The 23,340-nt window shown below is 40.9% G+C and overlaps 1 protein-coding gene across 2 annotated transcripts in view; it reads right to left on the reverse strand.

The window, feature by feature from the left end:
* The window catches only part of ASTN1 (astrotactin 1), a 531,426-nt gene that overhangs the window by 167,743 nt on the left and 340,343 nt on the right, over window positions 1–23,340 (reverse strand). For both annotated transcript variants that reach the window (XM_006867074.1, XM_006867075.1), the window contains exon 9: window positions 7,850–7,924. In XM_006867074.1, the coding sequence (XP_006867136.1) occupies window positions 7,850–7,924 (75 nt within the window). The remainder of the gene's footprint in view (window positions 1–7,849; window positions 7,925–23,340) is intronic.

A 23,340-nucleotide genomic window follows, 5' to 3' on the forward strand; every position in this document is an offset into this window, starting at 1 on the left:
ATCAGCATTTCAAGGGAGAGCTTAAGGAAACCATGAGCGATTATTTGTTTATTTATTCATTCATTTCATTTCAAAGGCATTCAAATGCTCTGTGTTCACAGTCAAAAATAGTCTAGGGATAAAAGCCAGTGTGGGTGGGATATCACGAGGCTGTGGCAGTCTGGCATCCCCTTCCAACTTAATGTGGAGGGGGGAACAATGGTAGGATACGTACAATTAAACAGAACCCAGTGCTGTCATGATTAGCATGCTGGTCACATAGCATTATTTCAGACTCCAGCTCTTTTCTCTCTCCTAACCCTCTCAGCACTCCTCCCTGCAAACTTGAGGTGCTGTGAAACCAGAATGGTGACTTAAGGTCTCCTATGTAAACACAGGAGTCCTGGTGTGGTGGTGCAGGGTAATGCACTGGACTGCAGGGGTGGTTTGAACCGCAAGGTTGGTGGTTCAAACCTACCAGTTGCTCCTTGAAACTGACTTGACAGCACTTAACAACAGCAAAAATGTAAAAATTTGACTCTCCAGAATGCTGGCCAAAGAGCTGACCCACTCATAAGTCTTTTAACTTATGGGTCTCATAAGTCTTTTAACTTATGAGCCTGATAGAAGCCACACTTCCTGATTTCACCCACTCTCTGAGAGATAGTCCTGGAGCTAGAGCAACTGAACAAGGGGCAAGCAGGCCCTTGCTTAGCTTCATGGGATTCCCTGAGAAGATGCTAAGCTATCGGGTAAGTGAAAGGTGGCCAGGATGTAAGGGATTTCTTCTCCACTTTCCTGCACTCTTACTCTTGGTCTCCTCCTTCTTTGACCTCTCAGAAGAACCTGTGCAATGAGTAGCATGGAAATATTGTATCAGAGAAGCTTCTTGCTCTCCGGGAGGCATCCCACTGCTCCCACCCACAGGGCAGGAGGCAGTAGGTAGGATCAGCTCTGTGTAGGAAGGAGCTACATGAGGGAATTCCCACTATGAGGGATACAAGAGAAGACCTAGCACCTCATTCTTTTGTGTAGTAGCTGGCAAATCTGAAGATATGCCAGGCCCTTCTCTCTCCCTCTCCCATGTGCAAGCATGTACATGTATGTACACACACGCTTGTACACATACCCTTTACCTGGCAGTGAAGCAATTCAGGGCAATGAAGAGAACCTGGAAGGTAAACATGAATGTGGGTTGAAGGAAATAATCTCCAAGAATTTCGCTGTAGGATAAGCACCTGACTACTAACAAGATCAGTGGTTCAAACCCATGAGTGGATGGCACTTAACAACAATGGAAATGACTGAGTTAGCAACATTATAATAGGTTGAGCAGGTGGGATGTACCACTACTATTAAAACACATTGTTTCAGAGAGACTATACAAATGTTTCGAAGGGTACCAAGGAGCAGGCACTGTATTTGACCCAGAGGTGAGTTTTTAATTTTCTAGTTTGGCTTTAAAATGACAATTTTTGCATTGAAACTGAGCAACAAATTTGTGACCTACAGTTTACAATTTGTTGTTGTTAGGTGTCATTGAGTTGGTTCAGACTCAGTGATCTTACTGAGTGACCATCACAAGACGACTGACCGGTCCTGGACCATCCTCACAATCATTGCTACACTTGAGCCCACTGCTACTGTCATTGTACCAATCCATCTTGTTAGGGGTCTCCCTCTTTTTCACTGACCCTCCACTTTACCAAGCATGATGTCCTTCTCCAGGGACTGGTCCCTCATGATAATATTTCCAAAGTATGAGACGAAGTCTAGCAATTTTCACTTCTGAGGAGCGCTCTGATTGCAGTTTTCCAACACAGATTTGTTTGTTTCTCGGGCAGTCCATGGTACTTTGAATATTCCTCTCCAACACTGTAACTCAAACGCATCAATTCTTCTATGGTCTTCCTTATTCACTGTCCAACTGTCACATGCTTATGAGGCTATTGAAAATACCATGGCTTGGGTCAGGGGCACCTTAGTCCTCAAACTGACATCTTTGCTCTTCTACACTTTAAAGAGAGGTCTTGTGCAGCAGATTTGCCTAATGCAATACGTCGTTTGATTTCTTGACAGCTGCTTGATGGTAAATACAAGAAAAATGAAGTCTTTTACAACTTCAATCTTTTCTCCATTTATCTTGACGTTTTTTATTGGTCTAGTGGTGAAGATAGTTGTTTACTTTGAGGTACAACCCATACAGAAGTCTGTTAATGGATTTTAAGGAAGTGGTTGACATTTTAGCACATTCTTTTTGCTTTGTTTTTTTTTTCTTTTGGAAGAAGGGGATTCATGCCTTTCCATCTTTGTTTCCCCTTTCTCTATGCAGTGATATTTCTAAGAAAATATCCAATTGCTTATTTTCCCAACTTCAATTATGGAACAGCACCCCACGCCTGTGGAACAAAGTCCAAGTCTCCAAAGATATCATTCCCTCCCACTTTTTCTGCTTCTTTTTGCACCAAACCTGGCTTCACACTTTCTACTCCAACAAAAGAAATAAATTTAGTTGCTAAAGTCATGATGATGTACTGATCTCTTTGATTTTGCTTCTAATATTCCTTTTTATAAACTTTTCTTTCTTTCTTCTTATCTTTGCTCAACTCCTACTCATTTAAGACTCAGTTAAGGTCCCACCTCTTTCAGAAAGTTCTCTGGGACCTTGCCCTCACCACTCAAGCTGGGTTAAGGGACTCTCATAGCTCTTTGCTGCCCTGGACTACTGAGTTGTATGTGTGTTTCCATGTGTCTATCACCCTTGGCCTAAGTGTACTTCCTTGGATGACAAGGAATACTTCTATGTCTTTGCATCTCTGCTTTTGCATCTCCACTTCCTAACACAGTTTCTGTCACAAAGATATTGCTCAGTACATATTTATTGACTAATAAAAAAGAGGTCCTGTTACATTCTTTAGTTTGCATAGGCTTCCGGGGAACACAGTCTCAACTTTCAAATTTAAAGGTAGAAGTCTCGGTGAAGGCTATGGGTTAACCTCAAGATTTGAATGGATTTATTGTTTAAAATAGAGCTGAGTTTAGTATTGTTAGGAACATCCTAAGTGTACAACTTCGGAGACACTATACTGTACTAAGCTAACAAGAAAAGCAATGTCATCTCCTTCAACCTTTGGTAGAATCAAGTTGAAAGTCTGTAGGAGAAGCACGGTAAAGTGTGAGTGAGACTAGCCTCTACTGAGGACTCTCGATGTAGCATATGATATAAAGATATCTGCATTTATCCTCACAGCAGCTTTCTGCAATGAGTAATTTGGCCCCATGTTAGTCAACTAATATATTAAGAGGTTTATATATTAGTGAGGCCACACTCCTCTGTAAGTGGGACAGATGAGGTTGGTCCAATTTTTAGGTGTGCAACACAGCAGCTTTCCAGTCCATGGGCTCATGGCTATAAATTCTAAATTTTACTTTATGCTGCAAAACCTACTAACTCCAAAAATCAAATATAGAGCAAATTGTCAGAGAAAAGCTGTGTCCTGAAATCTCATCTGTCGCTCACTCAGGCCGATTTGGCAGAAAAGATTTCAGAAAAACAGCAAAGAGGAGTTGGTTGGGGGAGCATCTGGAAAGCTTTCCCAAGTTGGGTCTTTTTCTGTTGTGACAGCTGGTGGTGACCACGGTGGTGCATGGTCTCAGCTGTGTGCTGGGTCCCACACACGGCCCCAATGATCTTGAGATTGAGATTTCTCTTCAGAGGCAGACAGTCATCAGAGAAAGCTGGATGGAATAAGCCTGTGTTTTCACCGTGACTTGGCATGAAATTGACTTTGTGCAAACTGGTAAACAGCTCTTGGCCTGGCATCTCTACTCTTTCCCATAAGCGGCCACTCTAGCATGAGGCCTCAGTGTAGGTACACACTTGTGAAGAAGGTCTCCAAGAGATAAATTTGTCTATTCTCTGATTCCTGCCATCAGAGAATCAAGTAGAATGATGTGGTCCTAGCCATGATGGGATGACATATTAATCTCTAGGATGGGTTTGAGTTTTGCTGTTGGAGAAGAATGTTAAAGGTGCCATAGACTGCTAGAAGAACAAACAAAGCTGTGTTGGAAGAACTACAGACTTAGAAGCCAAGATGATGAAACTTCATCTCTCATATTTAGGACATATTATCAGGAGGGATCAGTGCCTAGAGAAGGACATCATATTTGGTAAAGTGAGGGGTCAGAAAAAAGAGGAAGATCTCCAACAAGATGGACTGGCACAGTGGCAGCAGTGATGGGCTCAAGCATAGCAATGGTTGTGAGGATGGTGCAGGACTGGGCAGGGTTTCATTCTGTTATGTATAAGGTAGCTCTGAGTCAGAACTGACAAGATGGCACCGAACAACAACAACAACAAAGATGGGGCTGGTGAGAAGACTTGGACCCTTTTAGTCTAGGTTGGACATTTTTCAGGTTGTTTGGCATAAAAGATGATCAAGATTAGGTTGAGCAACCACTTCTTTCCCAGGTCTGGTTTCAAGTCCTTGAGAAATACCTGAAACGATCATCTGCAGATATTTAATGAAGGCCTATTGTGCTCAAAGTTTATGGTGTTGTCAGTTGGCATTGAGTCAGACTCAGATCATTATGATCTATAGGATTCTGATTGGCTAATTTTTGGATGTAAATCACCAGGATTTTTCCCATTGTCTGTCAGTCTGGAAGCTGCACTGAAACCTGCTCAGCATCATAGTCACATGCCAGTCTCCAGTGACAGATGAGTGACATTGCACCTGAGGCTCAGTGGCAGGAAATGAAGCCTGCATCTCCTACATTTGTTGTAGTTGTTGTTAACTGCCATCGAGTCAGTTCCGACTCATAGCAACCCTGTATATGGTTTCCAAGAAGATGCTGGTGAATTTGAATCATCAACCTTGCAGTTCAGACCAACCTTGTGGTGCAATGCATAAACTTGCAGCGCCAAACAAGAACCCCTACATGGAAGACGAGAATTCTACAGCAGAAGCATCACTATCCTTTCAAAATTGCATATTAGATAATACATATTAGATAATACACTACCTCTTCTCTCAAATAGTTAAGAATTTCATTGGGGAAACAAATAGGCAAATTGAAAATAAGTCTGAAGCATAATAATTGTTAAACATAGCCAGAATATTACAAAAATTTGGAGCGGAGTAAGTTATACCAGATTAGATTGGAGAAGCATTTTTAGCAGCATTTCTCAGTCCTGGCCACAGATTAGAATCATCACAGGGATTTGTAAAATATTCAAGCCCTGAACCCACCTCCTAGAACTTCTGAATTAATTATTTTGTGCTGGCTAGACCATTTTTAAGAGCACACTGATGATTCTCCCATAAAGCCTGTGTTAGAAATGAGACTGTAAATTCCTCAAAGGCAGGGCCTATCTTGGTCATATCTGTTAGGTCCTAACTATAGCAACTGAAATATTGCCTTTAAAGAGTAGGTGCTTGATGTTGTTGTTAAGGCAAGTCAATTCCAACTCATAGCAACCCTGTATAGGGTTTCCAAGGCTGTGAATCTTTACGGGAGCAGAAAACCTCATCTTTCTCCCAAGGAGTGGCTGGTGGGTTTGAACCACTGACCTTCTGGTTAGCAGTTCAGTGCTTATCCCACAGTGCCATCTTGCATCCAGGTGCTCAGTAGATATTGAGTTTAACTAAGACATGGCCTGCATGGTATAGATGGGAAATGTTTATATTAGAAAGGAAACAGATACTCTTACTAGAGGAAAGATGATAAGCAAATGTGTGGAATATTCAATGTTTGGGGTGGTGTGTAAGTAAGAAGACAGATTTAACTAATGATGAGGGGGTTCCACAGAAGAAGAAAAGCTTATTAAAAGGAAGTTGTAGGCTAACACTCAACGTCGAAAACATCTGAAGATCAGAACTGAAGCTTATTTCATAGTCAAAAATATTCAGTTTGGAATTCGTCAGGGCATAATATTGAGGAAGCAGAATACACATAAACAGTGACCCATTTCTTTAAGAAATTAGTCACTGACCAGGTCATAGAATTTCTGAAGGGCCATTGGGTGGTAGTTTACTTAGATTCCAGAATGATTTCATTTAAAGTTCCTGGGACCTAAAGTAAGCAGATCATGTCCCAATGCTTTCCTCTTAGAGACAGTTATTGACATGAAACGGGCCAAGTGATTAGTCACACTGATTACCACATTGGTTCCTAAACAGTTTATCTCCGGAGTCAAATTACCTAGTTGCTCCCCCTACCTCCCTACCCTTTAGTGCTTGGGCATCAAGTCCATTTGGCTTTGAAAGAACAGCTGCTGCTTGTGGGGTTGGCAGCAAAGTTCTTACACAGGTTTTGCTCTAAAAATGATTTCATTTTTCAAAGTGCTCATTTCCAGTGTTTAGGGGAGAAGGGACTCTCTCATGTTAATTGGGCAAATTATACCAGACAATCCCTCTCCCCCAAACTTGCCTTATCTCTATCACCCTCCAAAGGTCCCAGCCAACCAGAAGCAGTAAAAATCGGAAGAAAAAAAAAAAGTCAGCCAAGTAATAAATCACTGTTGGAAAGTTTTAATGCCCAAGTCCCTGTCCAAGGGATGCAGCTGACAGCCTCTCATGGCACAAATCCTCTGAACCAGCCTGAGGCCAATGCCATTATCACGGCCCAGCCTGCCTGGGGGAGACATTCAGGAGAGAAATAAGGAAGCAAGGCCACCGAGAAAGGGGCTCAGGAAGTCTGCACTCTAGCTAGGAGCCAGCCTAAGAGAACAATGCTGTGGCCAAGCCAACTCCACCCCTCAGCACCAAGGGAAGAACAGAAGAAGTGGGGAAGTGGGGTGTGTTCTGGGAGCAAATACAGCAGCACCTACACTAGAATGGTTGACAGGGAGTGTCTGGGGAAGGTGGTTTGGAAAGACAGGGTAGGAAATAAGTGAGACCCAGCAAATGAAGTGCAGGAAAGAAAAAGTAAAATTTCCATTTGCTTCACCATGCTATCCTACTAACACTACTTCTAGTGATGTTACAAAGCAAAAAAAAAAAAATTGTTTTTTTTAACATTAACACCTACATAGGACCATTTGCTTTCTCTACCTACCTGAGGGTTCGGTCATAGAGAGAGACGTGTTGTGTTCATGTCCATCCTGCCAGGCTGAACACAGTGTCTGGCACATAGTAGGTGCTTGACAAATGTATGTTAAGGGAAGGGTCAATTGACAGAATGAATGGATGATAAGATATTAGTTTAGAAATAAACCTGTGCTCTGGCTAAAGGCTTAGTGTGAAATAAATTTTATGAAAACCCAGTCATTCATAGCAAAAACACAAGTTCTTTCTAATATGAGCTACTCCCAGGTATGTAGGTGGTCACTTGGGAGGGACTAGAAGCATCAGGAGAGTGGGGTAGAAAAGAAACTAATAATGATGGAAAACTTAGAAAAAGGGGAGGCAGGGGTGGCAGATACTCATTCTGAACAATTAATTATAAGAAAGGTAAATATTAGATGCAAAATGGTGAGGCAGACACAGGTATTGTTTGCCCTGTGCCAGTTTCTGTAACAAGGACTTACCCTGCATTATCTCATAAAACTATTCTTCACAAGCATACAACGAGGCATGTAATGCAGTCCTATTTAGCAAATGCAAAAGCTGGACGTTCTGAGAAGTTAAGTAAACTACTGAGGCTCACGGTGTCAGAAAGGAAGAAGCCAAGAACCAAATAGAATCTGCCCAACTTCAAAGTTCTCCACGCGTCTTCAGACGTGATATGGGGGCCCGCACTTTCATTACTAGATGGCAGAAGGACTGCACGTGTTTCCCATTCTATACTTTACCACCAGGAAAGGAAGGCCAGTGGAAATTGAGGTGTGGAATTTGCAGAACTAAATCCCTAGACAACTACTCACCTGAATATCTTATCAGAAGGCTGCTCTCCCAAAACCAGGTCAAAGCCTCGCTGAAATATCGTATAAGGCCAAGGCCTAAAAGGAGAAACAGCATTCAATTAAATTCAACTCAACAAATACTCCCTGAACAAAGACAAAGAGGACAGAGTCCTCACCCTCAAGAAGCCCACTAACTTGAGTTCATATGAGACCCTCAATCCTAGAATCTGAACAAGAACAAGATCAGCCAAGTAATCACTGAACCACTAAACAAAAACAAATGGCTGCTCTGTAGTAGATTCCAACTCATGGCAACCCATGTACTGCATAGGAGAATTGAATTCCACAGGGTTTTCAAAGCTGTGACCTTTCAGAAGCAGACAGCTAGGCCTTTCTTTGAAGGCTACTTTGAGTGGAATTGAACTATCAACCTTTTAGTGATTAGTTGAATGCTTGACCGTTTGTACCACTGAGGAACTGACTGAATCACTAGGAAAATGGGATTCCATAGGCCTGACAACTGGAACTCCAAATAGAATAACATTATATCAAGGTGGACCTCCGATATCCATATATTGTGTTCCTTCAGATGTGGAATTAACTGGAAACCAGCTTTTCCCATTTCAAAAAAAGAGAACATGATTTCTTGGGGAAGACAAAAAGCTTTAGAATCAGATCATTCTCGGCCTGCCATTTGATGAACTGTCTTTGGACAGAGAGCTTTGTTGAGCTAATGTACTCATTTGTAAATGTGGTTAATAAGGGCTGCAGACCACTGTAAGACTTAAGTAAACCTCTTGAGCCCAAGGAACTAACAGTTCATAAAGAGTCCTGAACACGCTCCCTTTCCTCTCAAAATGACATGGGATCTTTAGATCTCTTTAGGCTCAAACATTTTAATGCCACTCATTCAAAAAGAAACAACTGAAATGGTATTTTAAAATAATCCCTAACTATAAGTCTTTCTCGAAATGAAGTATTGCTGTATGTACTTGGAAGTATTAAAAATACATCTTTTAAGCTTGCAGGGTATACTCTGTGGTTGGTTGGTGATGCATGAAGGGAATAGTAACCATGGCAATGAAACAATATACGATAGGATGAATGTAAAACTAATGTCCTCCCATGTGAACTATCACATAATTCACAATAAAAATAAAAAAAATACATCTTTTAAGTAGTGTATATGTATCTTTTCACTAACCCAGCTGTTTATCCCTAAAAGGATTTAGTCATTTAAGCAAGTCTTAGTAAATTCCAGGAGTCCTGGTGTGGCACTGTTGACTAATGTATCAGAGTGCAAAGTCATTTGAACTGCAAGGTCAGTGGTTAAGCTCACCAGCTGCTCCTTGGGAACTATACAGGGTCACTATGAGTCGGAATCGACTTGATGGCACTTAACAACAGTAAATTCCAGGCCTTCAGTAAGGTGCTGAGATATTCTGATAAACTAAATGGATTCAGTCCTTGCTCTCATGGAACTTAGTCTCATAACTAACTCATTTATTCAGGATATTACCACAGACATTTCTTTGGTTTTCAAACACAATTTATAAGACAAATTGCTAATTTATCTGGGACTATATACAATGGAGTCTTGGTGTGGCACTGTGAGTTAATGCATTGGACTGCAAAGAAGATTTAAACCTCAAGGTTGGTGATTGAAGCTCACTAGCTGCTCCTAGGAAACACTACACAGGGTCACTATGAGTCAGAACCGACTCGATGGCACTTAACAACAACAACTTTTCCAATAATAGGATTAAACCTAGTGGTTGTCGAGTATGGTGGGATCACTCAACAGAGGGCATTTGGCTAGCCTATGGAATGGTTTTTAAATGATTGGGGAGCATTGCTTTCATTTAGAAAGCAGAGTTACAGAAGTTAGAATAGTGTGGTGCCAGGTCTGCAATGCTGGAAGCTCTGCCACTGGTATTTAAAATACTAGAAGGGTCATCCATGGTGGACAGGTTTCAGTGGAGCTTCCAGACTAAAACAGACTAGGAAGAAGGAGAGGCAAACTACTTCTGAATGTTTAGTAAAAACTTTATGAATAGCAATGCAACATTGTCAGCTATAATGCTGGAAGATGAGGCCCTCAGTTTGGAAAGCATTCAAAATACAACTGGGGAAGAGCTGCCTCCTTAAAGTATTGTTGACTATAATGATGTGACTGCAACAAAGCTTTTGGAACCTTCATTTGCTAATGGGGTACAACTCAAAATGAGAAGAAACCACCACAAATATCCATCAATAATCTGAACATGGAATGTATGAAGTATGAACCTAGGAAAACTGGAAGCTGTCAAAAATAAAGTGGAATGTACAAAGTGTGGTATCCTAGGATTAGTAAGCCAAAAAGTACTGGTATTGACCAGTTTGAATCTGGCAAAAATAAGGTTTACTATTCCTGGGAATGACAAATTCAGTAGGAATGGGGGTGCTTTCATCATCAAAAAGAACATTTCAAGATTGGTCTTGAAGTACAAGTCTGTCTGTGATAAAATAAGATCCATGTGGCTATAAAAGAGACCGTTTAATACTCCAACTATTCAAACTCATGTACTAACCCTAAACCCATAATGATGAAATTAAAGAATTCTGTCAACTTTGTCAGTCTGAAATTTATCAAGCCTGCCATCAATATGTATTGATAATTAATGAGATTGAAATGGTGAGGCTGGAAAAACAAAGGAAAGATCACTAGTTGGAAAATGTGGCCTTGGTGATAGAAATTGTGCTGGGGGTTGCATAATAACATTTTACAAGTTCAATGACTTATTCATTGCAAATACATTAAACTCTACAAAAGGTGATTATACACATGGGCCTCATGAGAGATAATAAGCAGGAATCAAATGAACTACATTTGTGGGCAGAGATGATGGATGAGCTCAATATCACCAGGTAAAACAAGGCCAGATCATACAGGGAAACAGACCATCAATTGCTCATATGCAAGATCAGGCTGAAATGGAAAAAAATTAAAACAAATCCATGAGAGCCAAAATATGACCTTAAGTATATTCCAACTGAATTTAGAGACCATCTGAAGAACAGATTTGATACATTAGACACTAATAACAGAAGCCCAGAAGATTTGTGGGATGACATCAAGAACATCAAACAGGAAGAAAGCAAACAGTCATTAAATAGAAAAGAAAGAAAAGATCAAAACAGATGTCAGAAGAGACTCTGAAACTTGTTCTCCAGCGCAGAGATGCTAGAGTGAATGGAAGAAATTATGAAATAAAGAGTTGAAAAGAAAATTTCAAATGGCAGCTTGTGAAAACAAGGTTAAATATTATAATGAAATGTGCTAGATGTAGAGTTAGAAAATCAAAAGAGAAGAATGTGCTCAGCATTTCTCAAGTTGAGAGAACTGAAGAAAAAAATTAAGCCTTGACTTGCAATATTGATGTTTTCCAGTATGGCACTATAGAACCAGCAGTGGACTGCTAACCACAAGATTGGTGGTCTAAAGCCGCCAGATGCTCCTTGGAAACCCTATACAGAGTCACTATGAGTTGTAACTGACTCGTCAGCACTTAATAACAAAAACATAGAAAAAATATTGAATGGTACAGAAAGCATCAGAAACAAAACACGGAAGGCATACATAGAGTCACTGTACCAATAAGAAATGCTTGCTGTTCAGCCATTTCAAGAAGTAGCATATGGTCAAGAACCAGTGGTACTGAAGGAAGAAGTCTAAACTGCAATGGAGGAGTTGTTGGAAAACAAGGCTCCAGGGACTGATAGAGTACAAATTGAAATCTTTCAACAAACTCATGCAGCACTGGAGGCATCCATTCATCTATGCCAAGAAATTTGGAAGACAGCTACCTGGCCAACTGATTGGATGAGATCCATATTTCTGCCCATTCCAAAAAGAGGTGACCCAACAAAATTGGAAATCATTGAACAATATCCTCAATATTACATGCAAGAAAATGTTTGCTGAATATAACTAAAAAACTGCTGCAACATTTTATCAGCAGGGAACTGCCAGAAGAAATTCAAGCCAGATTCAGAAGAGAATGTAGAACTAGGGATATTGTTGACATCCGACGAATCTTGGCTGAAAGCAAAAAGTGTCAGAAAGGTGTTTACCTGCAAAAGCATAAAATGTTTGGATCATAACATTGCAAAGAATGGATGGGTATTTCAGAGATTTTATGTACTCTTGAGGAGCCTGTACATAGACCAAGAGGCAGTTTTTAGACCAGAACAAGAGGATACTGAATGATTTAGAATCAGGAAATATGTGCCCCAGGGTTGTATCCTTTCACCATACTTACTCAATCTGTTTGCTAAGAGGTTGGATTATATGAAGAAGAATGAGGTACCAAGATTGGAGGAAAATCCAATAACAAACTGCGATATGCAGACAATACAACCTTGCTTGCTGGAAGTGAAGAGAATTTACAAAACTTGCTGAATGAAGATCAAAGAACACAGCCTTCAGCATGGATTGCACCATAATGTAAAGAAAACAATAATCCTTACAACTGGACCAATAAATAACATCATAATAAATGGAGAAAAGATTGAAGTTGTGAAAGACTTCATTTTGCTTGGATCCACAATCAACATTCATAAAAGCAGCAGTCAAGAAATCAAATGACATATTGCATGAGGCAAATCTTCTACTAAAGATCTCTTTAAAGTTTTCAAGAGCAAAGACAATTTGAAGACTAAGGTGTACCTGACCCAAGCAATGGGTTTCAGGAGCCTCATGTACACGTGAAAGTTGGATAATGAATAAGGAAGACCATAGCAGAAGTGATATATTTGAATTCTGGTGTTGGAGAAGCATATTAAAAGTATCATGAACTACCAGAAAAATAAACACGCTCTTTTTGGAAGCCAGAATGGCGAGACATCATCTGTCATACTTCAGACATATTATCAGGAGGGTCCTATACCTAGAAAGAGACATCATGCTTGGTAAAGTGGTGTGTCAATGAAAAAAAGAGGAAGACACAAGATGGATTGACACAGTGGCAGCAGCAATGGCATCAAAAGTAACAACTGTGAGGATGGCGCAGGACAAGGCAGTGTTTCTTTTTGTTGTGCTTGGGTTGCTATGAGTCAGAACTGACTCTACAGCACCTAACAACAAGACCAGCTCTGCACAGCAAACTTGCTGTATGTCCTCCAACCTTCTCAACATCCTGCTGGACATTTATTTAAGAAACCTAGCTTATAACTACATGAGCCTCAATGGTAACTATTTACATCTAGGAATAACTACTTTATACAGCTATATGGTTTTGATATATGATACCAGTTTGAGGTGCATAACTACCAGGTAAATGGAGGGAAGCCTATACATTGGTATTTAAAATTTTTGCATAATTTTGAAAAGTCATATCACTATCTGTAATGATGTTCATGGCCTTTGATTCATGTATACATCACATCTGTATCAGCCTGTATTGTTATATAATATTGTGGATTATAAATGAACTATTGCATTATATGGGATCCTGGTGTGATGCTGTAGGATAAGCACTGAACTGCTAACTAAAAGGTCTGCGGTTCAAACCCACTAGTCATTCCTTGCAAACCTTATACAGGGTTGCTGTGCATCGGAACCCAACCAATAGCATTTAACAACAACAACACTGTATTGCATATTTCATTAAGGTAAATCAACATTAGGTCCTAATGTGCGTCACCATTATTATTTATTCTGTTATAATATGCACTACCATAAAATTTACATATGAAGGTAAATATCATTATACTAAATTTATGTTCTTACGATTTCTTATTTAATTACTATTAGATCATTGTACTTGTTTGTTGAAATTTTGTATTATGTAGTTTTTATTATGTAAGAACTATCATTTAAGGATAATAAATGTCATTTACAAAAGATTTGTTATAAAAGGAGGGTGTTGGGTTTCATACACTTTAACCCAACTAGCGAACCAATTAATTACCCAGGAGAGGCAGCCACTTGCAAGAAGCGGTCATTGGCACTTCATAAGGAGTGGCTGGGATGAATGTGTTCATATTGTATGCTTACTATTTATAAACACTTTTTTCTTGGAATTCAATTTAGAAACGTCCTGAGGCAACTAGAATTGGCTTAAAAAAGTACCGGAACATTATACTATGAATAACTTCTGCATCAAATAAACAACTTCCTTCCTTCACCACCCCACTCCATTGTGGTTTTCATGTTGGTTCTGTTCATTGAAGGTGAAACCAAAGAGGAAACTTCAAATCTGGTTCTTTTGTTGAACAGTAAGCAGTGGTATTAGCACCTGGAAAATATGTATTAATTCAGGAAAAAAATCTACCAATAATAAGAAAAAAAGTCCTATTTTATCCTAGACACATAGACCAATAAGAAGAGAAGAGGGGCATGCAGCTTTATGTTTGAGGCAGAATCACATTTTATTTACTATTGGTTTAATAATATTAAACAAAGCACATTTGCTTTTGAGTCATCTCTAGTACTCAAAACTGGTACAATGTGTTATTAGAATTAGATCTTGGCACTCTGCCTAGCTTGTTTGAAACTAATATATTTTGAGGAGCAAAATCCTAGGGCTGGTGTGGGTTATAAAGTGAACAATTAACTGGGTAGAAAAAAACCTGTACTGAAGCCAGTAGTTAATACATTAGTGTTCCAAGAAACATTTACTAAGCACACATTGACATGTCACTAAGTGGGTCAGGTCAGAGAGACCTCCTGCTCTCAAGGTGCCAGAAGTCTGAGAAAAGCAACTCAGACTCTGAGGTGCAGGTGTGCAGCTATCCCCCATGTGACCACGCTGAGAGGTGGCAGGGTACAATGGTGAGAAGCTGGTCTCTCTCTTTCCTTATCTATAAAATGAGGCTAGCTGGTAAGGCTATTATGCAGAGGAATAAGTTCCTATAGTTAAAGCATTCACACAAGTGCCTAGCATTTAGTGAGCCATAGAAATATTTGCATTTAGTGAGCCACAGAAACATTTAGTGAGCCAGAGAAACATTTGACTCTCAAGGTTGGCGATTCAAGCTCACCAACTGCTCCTCAGGAACCCTATACAGGGTCGCTATGAGTCAGAACTGACTTGACAAAACTTAGCAACAACATAAAAACATTTGTTAAATAATTAAATTTACTGGAAATTCTGTAATTAGTAGTGATTCCCGATTTTCCGTAGAGGGAGATGTATGGTGTCTAGCCCTAAGGTGAAGCTGCAGTGTCATCACCTGGTTTTCTGTTGGCTGGAAAGGAGGTAATGATGACTATGGGAAGGTTGAAGCACAGCCCCGACCCCAGCCTGCCTCACAGGACAAGGAGCTAGAGAGGATAGCTCAACACACAAGAGCATATTATGAAGTGGCAAGAAAAGGCAGACAATTGCAAATTGCTCCAGCAAAGGAATAAAAGGGAATTGACAGACCCCATTTTCACTACTCAGGATAATCAGTCAGAGAGATGAAGATTCTTATTTGACTCATTTGGCAAGTATTTACAGAGGGCCTACTGTGTGTGAACTGTGATCCTAGGAGTCAGGAATTGGGATAAAGTGATTCTTGTTTTCAAAGGAATCATCAGTCTCTTTGAAAAAGCATATGTATGCCCAAAGAAGAGAATTGCAGAAGGTGAAAAAATGGAGTTGCAGGATGTGAGTTAGGTGGTAGTGGTTGGAGGGAGAAAGCTCCCCCTCAGTGCAGAAAAGGCTTGTGTTGACAGTGCATGGACCCAGTGGAGAGGTCACAGGTGGCATGCACAAGGGAAAAAGCAGGACACAGTGACGAAGAGATGGATCTAATGAGGCTGAAAATAGTTTGAAGCTGGGTTGCCTGACATTGAATGCATGAGGAAAGATCTCTGCATTAGGGCTCCTCCAGTGCAAATCTGAGGAAGAAAAGTGAACTGAACTCACTCCAAAGAATCCCATCACAGAGTCATAAATCCAGGCTCAGATGGAAGTGGCCTCCTGTTGTCCCACAGACAACGAAACAAAACGCTGCCCACTCCTGTGTCATCCTCATGATCCGTTTCGGATTGACCCATTGTAATTGACATCTTTTTCATCTGGAAGCTCCACTGAACCCTGTCCAGCATCCTATCAACACTGACAGCTGGGAATTGAATGACTGGGAAAGGAACTCAGGTCACCTTCATACAAGGCCAGAATTCTACCACGGAGCCACCAATGTCCTCTGAGAGAGGTGACTCTAACTCTCCCCTCTTCAATCTGTTTCTCCATTCTTTCAAAATGGGTAATGACTTGGTGGGGACTTGGCATCATGTCATGAGCAGCCCAGCCTTCTGTCTTTACAGGCTCAATCCTCAGAGAAGATACTCTCCCTTCACATTAGTGGGAAGTCCATGGAAGAACAGATTGACTTGTCCTGGACCAGATGAGTAAGCAGGGGCCAATCTCTCCGTCCTAGGGAGCAGAGGCATCTCCCATTTGGTATTCAGGGCTTTAGCTGAGGAGGAGGTTGAGGAACAAAACAATAATTCTCACCTCAGCTTGTATTGGCTGTGGTGGCAAGAATGCGGCTTCCCTGAGGAGTGGGTGATACTATTGAACAGTCTGTGCCATTATTAGTTTTGTGGAAAGAGCCCTAGGCCAATAAGGACTTTTCTCAGGATAGTGTCAGGTCACATGTGGGGCAAGAGATTGAATCCTACAGCTTTCAGGAACCTTCACTCTTTGATGCCACCTTAGATACACGTGGTCTCCAATATTCTCTCTCCTGTAACTCTATCAGATGTTCTTAGTTTGAAAATTTAGCAGAATCAGAAGTCCGAGTTTTCTTCTTCTTGTCTAAGAGATTTTCATTTTTTCAAGTCAAGATCCTGAAGACTATATTCTCATGTGGGCTGCTATAGATGGCAAAAGAGTCATCTCAAATTCATCACCTCAACCAGGAAAGTAATACAAATTGTGTATACAGAGAACTATTTTAAAAACTTATTGTTACCAAGTCACTTCTGACTCATGGAAAGCCCATGCGTGTCAGAATTGAGCTGTGTTCCATAGAATTTTCAACTGATGATATTTCAGAAGTAGATCACCAGGCATTTCTTTTGAGTTACCTCTGGACAGACTTAGACCACCAAAGACATGCCTACTTCCAAGCTTTCAGCTTCTCTACTCAACTCTCTCTCCTCTGCCCCAAGACACATCAACTGCCTCAGTGTTTTTTCTACAGCCCCGGTGTTGGCATGGACCAGAGCTTCGGCTGTGGCCTTGGCTTGAGGCAACAACATCTACATGTTAACAACAGGTGTATATTATTGTTAAGTGCTGTCAAGTCAGTTCTGCCTCATAGCGACCTTATAGAGTACTATGGCGCTGGAGTGTAGTGGCTCTGTAGGATAAACACAGGGAGAAAGCTGAAACTTTCTGCTCCTGTGAAGATTTTTACAAGGCTTGGAAACTCTATACTCTATACTCTACACAGGATCACTATGAGTCAGAACCAATTCCAGGACATTTAAAAACAACAATATATATTATTGTTGAGTGCTATTGAGTTGTTTCCAACTCATAGCGACCCTGTATAGGGTTTCCAAGAAGCAGTTGGTGAGTTTGAACCACTGACCTTGTGGTTCAAACTGACCTTGCAGTCCAGTGCTTTACCCTATAGTGCTACATCAGGACTCCAACAGAGTGTCTTGTGTGGGAACATCATGGAAAAATTCCAGTATCTTTTAATTCCATGTTCCCATGAAGTCTTGATAATATATGCTTATATATGTATCCTGGTGTGGTACTGAAGATTAATGCGTTGGACTGCAAGGTTGGTTTGACCCCAAGGTCGGGAGCTGAAGCTCACCAGCTGCTCCTTGGAAGCCCAATACAGGGTCGCTATGAGTCAGAACCGACTGTATGGCACTTAACAACAAAATATATGCGTTTATACATGTGTGTGTAGGTGTAATTTCTTTGATACAGTCCACGGTAGAGGGAATGTTTCAGCCAGAGGTAATGATGAATAAGATTTTTCATTATGGGCTTTTAGAAATTAGGAACTTCTCAACTTTTTATATATTCCTTCACCTGTCACTAATGGGAACATTTTTTTTTAAACGTTTTATAGCGTAGTGGTTACGAATCGGGCTGCGAACCTTAAGGTCAGCGGTTCGAAACTACCAGCCGCTCCGCGGGAGAAAGATGAGGCTTTCTACTCCCGTAAAGATTTACACCCTCGGAAACCCTGTACAGGGTCGCTATGGGTCGGACCCGACTCGATGGCACTTAACAACAACAACAACATTGTAAATTATGTGAGTTTACATGGGAGGCCATTAGTTTTATATTCATTCATCCTATCGCATATCATTTCATTGCTATGGTTACAATCCCCTCCATGCATCATCAACCAACCAAAGGGTATACACTACAAGCCTGCCCTGCCCCTCCCCCCCGGCCCCCGGTCATCAGCACACAGTCCCTCTCCCTCTCTGTGTCCCCAGCCACTCCATCTCTCCATGTCATCGTCTCTACTTCCATCTCAAGAATCACTACTTCTCTGGGTAGGGGCCGCTCTCTGCTCTTTTCCCTTGATGGTCCCAGCGACCTAAGCTCCTAGGCTGAAGAGTTAATCACTCCCCTCCTTGTTACAAAATGTCTACCTTTATATTTCCTCACAAGCAGTCCTGATAACAATTATTCACTATTGTATCACAAGAGACCCATCCGCATTTCATTTCATCAGCCTAATGGGAACATTTTTAAGTGAAAATTATTTGTTCATAGTTAAATAAAGGCATATTCTTTTAAGTCTGGCTCCGGCTGACATTAGGATAAGTTTCTGGAGAAAGCACGGTTTCCAACGTTACTACCCAGCTTTTCATAACACTTTAGGACCCTGGTGCGGAATGCTATTTCCTTATGTAATCGGAGAGCTTTTGAATTATTGTCCTTTCCTTAACTAGGTAAATGCATTTGTGGAGAGGCAGCAGTGAAACAAGGAGAATAGTAGTTCATTTTAAAAGTGCTTCTGGATAAAGGTGGTTTGCAGGAGATTCAGAAGGGTGAAAATATTAAATGATAACAAGTACTTTTCCAATTATACAATGGCTGAACCACCCCGTGTTCCAATTTGCCCTAGTGACAAGATGGGGAGATTATTATGTGCCACAATCTTCCCAATCAATACAACTCTAGGAGGAATAAATACTAGGAATGACTAATGCCTGGGCTATCTGGTAAACCTGTGGCTTTATCACAAGTTAAATAATAAGGGTGATGCTCTTCATTTATATAGGACTCAGAGTCTTTGAAAATGCTGTTTATTTGCTCGAGATTTTCCCCTTCTTATTTGCTTGAATAGTCTGTACTATTCTCTAAGTCTCAGCTTAAAAGTACATCCTAACTTTTTGTTCCTCCTCCCCGCAGAACAAGGTTAGGTCCCCTTGTTATATATTCATTCCCATGGCACCCTGCACTTTCTTTCTTTATAAACCTCTCACTATTCGTCAACAGATTCAATGGTTAGATAACATTTTCCTACACCAGATATCAGGTAAGAACCTAGCATAGTATCATCACATAGTAGATGCTCAATAAATATTTGCAAAAGAATTTAACAATTATGCAAATGTGGTTAAACACTGGACATATCTGGGTTTGAATCCTGAATTAGGCAATCATCGACCTATAAGATTTTCAAAAAATAACTAAAATCCTCTTAGACTTGGTCTCCTCATTTATAAATCTCAAGGCTCTAGAAGAGGACTGGTAGATGTGAAATCTGGCTCTACCATTTAATAGTTGTGTTACCTGGGATGGAGCCCTGATGTGGCACTGTGGGTTAATGCACTAGACTGCAAGGTTGGTTTGAACTGCAAGCTTAGCGGTTCAAGCTCATCAGCCACTCCTTAGAAACCCTATACAAAGTCACTGAGTCAGAACTGACTCAATAGCACTTAACAACAACGTGACCTGGTAAGTTCTTTAATTCCTTTCATCAAGCTATCCCAACCAGTGCCTACATCATTCTCCTCCTCCGCAACACATTTTAACAATTTCTATTGATTTCAATATTCACTGAAATAATTTTTTTTTTTTTCAATCCTCAAGCAACTCAGTACCTCTGCCTTTCTCCTCAATGATCCTGTCTTCCACCCCATGGCCATATCTCAGATTACAAATATCTGCAACTGCTTTGTGTCAAAAATTCCAATCTCTTATCATTCTCTCTTATTCCTAGATCACTCCCTCTAATGGCAAAACAATTTTTCTAATGCTGAAACTTAAAACCCATTGATCTTATTCCCTTCGGCCTGACGTTCCCCCACCTCATGTACTCTCTTCTCTCTTGATTCAGATTAAATTCTATGATCCATGAGCATCGTGTAATCATTCCTTTACTCATAACCTCAGGTCTCTCACCCTGAGATTGATTCATCATACTCATCAGAAACACTCCAACACTGGTTGAATTCTACCACCTCGTGGCTCCATTTCTGTCTTCGCAAAGATGAATGTACTTGGCAACCACACTGAATGGTTTCATTAAAAATACCTGACCACCAACCTCAAGTGGGCTCTAAACATTGCCAAGTGATCAAACTACATTCTCCTTGTCCACCTACCTCCCACTGTGTAGATCACAACTTTGTACCTTCTTCCATGTATTCGATCCTCCAACACCTCCTCTCTCACTCTAACCCAGTTAATGATCTTGCTTCCTACATAATTAAGCTAATACAGCAATCAGAATAAAAGCTCTCATTACCACATCCACCCACCTACCTGCCCCTGTGCCCCTGGTTATGCTATCCCTGTAGTAACTAGGGATGAACCATCGGTGCTCTGTCTAGAATGCTGCAATCGCAGCCAGTCTTGGATATTTGAAATTGAGTGTAAGGGAAGGGAGCCCTAGGTGGAAATTACAGATTCAAACTTCCTTAAGTTTCTATGACCTCAAGCAAACAAGAACTCCTTGAAGCCCAAAATTCTTCATATATAAGATGGAAATCAAGCATTTTGGTACACTGTGCATAAACTATACAATGCTTAAGAAAGTATGGATGACTAAATGCCAGATCCTTGATAATCTATAACTATTTCGTGAATGTGTATATGTATGTGCTTCCCATGACTTGTGTCCTTTAAAGATACACCAGTAAGTACTGACATAATCCCTGCCTCCATAGATGACATTTTTCTCAGACATAAAATTGAGACATCAGCTGAGCATGTTAATCATTTGCACCACGCCAAGATAGGGTCCCTATGAGTCAGAACCAACCCGACGGCATTTAAAAACAACAACAACATGACTCCAATGAAGGTATCTACCTCATCCACTGCCTAAGATTGATTTAGTATATGTAAATACCTTACATTAACCATGGGGTAGTAAGCTCTGAATAAATGTTAGCTATTATTATTATTCACATGTTATGTTGATAAACAGTTTAAGTGAGGACATCTTTTTTTTAACTGTGTTGAAAATAATAAGAATGCACAAAATATTGTGACTTTCCCCAATTCTACTATTCAGGGCTATAACCATTACACACACCACAAACACACAAAAATAGTGATAATAATTACAAAACAAAACCACACATGCAAACACACATATATATACATACACAAATATAGGACTGAAACTTTAGCCTTTCTGTCCACAGAAAGCATGTCAGGGGATAAGGGGACCCAGGGGAGAGCAGCATGGGTCCCAGGTATACAGGAGGTATTTGTACTTTGATTCCTAACACCTGACTTCTAGAGAGAAAGGACAACCTTTTAGACCCAGGCGGTCATGTCGGAAGGCAAAAAAGCAGAGTTCATTTAAACTCAGATGGGAAAGTTAGTCCAAGACTTTCATTTTGGCATCCAGGATTATGTGAAGCAAAAGGAAGAAAGTGTGAACGGGTCAGAAAAACCTGGCAGTTTTAGCTGTCATTTATTCAGCATTCACTACCTGGCAGACAGGTACTATGTTCGATGATATATTTACAGACAGCCATACAGGGAGGTCCTGGTGTGGTTAGGATAAGCATAGGACAACTAACTTCAAGGTCAGTGGTCCAAACCTACCAGCTGCTCCCTGGAAACCTTATATAGGGTCTCTATGAACTTCAATCTAAGAGATTGAAGTTGTCAAGGTCTTCATTCTTCTTGGATCAAGTATCAACACTCATGGAAGCAGCAGTCAAGAAATCAAGTGATGGAGGAAATTCCGGGGTTTCCCTGACCAGGCAACACAGGTGCACGGGCTCCGGGAGAGGGTGGACAGTGTCGCACAGAGACCCCCGACTGCTAGACAGACGGCCCTTGGGCAAACATAAGACTTTAGCCCCCAACACTGTGGAATTGCTTTTTTAAAGGGTCGAGCTGCTGGGGAGTTGTGGGCATCTTGGACTTGCGCTCAGCTCCCTCTCTGGGACGGCGCCCCACCCACTGCGGAGCTTGGAGCAAAGAGCTTGAGCAGACCGGTTCGGAGGGCATGCCCAGAGAGCCGGTGGGGGCACAGGGGCTGGCACAGTCCTTCGTGAGGGGTGGGGGGCCTCATTGCCAAGGGAAGTGTTGTTTGCGTGGATGTAGTGCGGGCCAGGAGCCCACGCACAGGGAGACAGAGAGAGGCATTTTTTTATGTCATCAGACAGAAAGCCATCTGCTGACAGCCATTAATCCCGCCCTCCACCCCCTCTGCGTAGGCTAGCCCTCTGCCCAACCTCCGAGACTCAGGGCCGCCCATCAAGGCACAAGCCAGCACAGGCAGAGATGCTTTGAGGTGGTTTTTACCACCAGAAATAAGGCAATCCTGCTGTGGCTCTGCAGGTTAAGGGACCAGACTTTAGAGCCTTTTGAACTGCAAGGTCAGTGGTTCGTGCCCACCAGCTGCTCCTTAGAAACCCTATACAGGGTTCTTTTGTTTTTTTGTTTTGTTTTTTTTTCTTTCTTTCTTTATGTGTGACAAAGATTGCCTTATTTAATCTCCTTGTTTTTTCTGATGCTGAATTCTTTCTCCTTTTTTTTTTTTTTTGTCCTTTCTTTTTTGCTGTTGTTTTTTGTCTTGCTTTGTTTTCAGCTCATTATTGCTTTTGTTTTTGACTTCGCTTTTGATTTTGTTTTCTACCCAATTGGGGATGCCTGACAGTCACATAGCCTCCCTTCTGCTATTGGAAAACCCTGTTTTTGTTTTTGTTTTTGATTTTGGCTTTGTTTTCCACCCGACTGGTGTTGTTTGGCTGTCACATAGAAGAGTGAAAAGGGAAGACCACATCCTGATCACATCTTCCTGGAGGCAATCAGAAAACATAAAAAATTACCAAAACACATAATTAATTATCAGGGCCACAGATACACATTAAACATGTCCAAGAAGCAAAAGCAAATGACCATATCAACACATGTCCAGAAAAAAGATAAAATATCTGAGACAAATGAACCAGAAGTAGACCTTCTCTCCATGCTGGAAGGAGGGCAGGCCCTGGAAATACCTGAGAAAGAATTCAGAAAAATTATTATAAAGAGTTTCAAAACACATTACAATGGAGTTGAGAAAAATAAGGAAGAAGTCAG

This window comes from Chrysochloris asiatica, unplaced genomic scaffold, assembly GCF_000296735.1.
Source record: "Chrysochloris asiatica unplaced genomic scaffold, ChrAsi1.0 scaffold00100, whole genome shotgun sequence".
NCBI lineage: Eukaryota > Metazoa > Chordata > Mammalia > Afrosoricida > Chrysochloridae > Chrysochloris > Chrysochloris asiatica.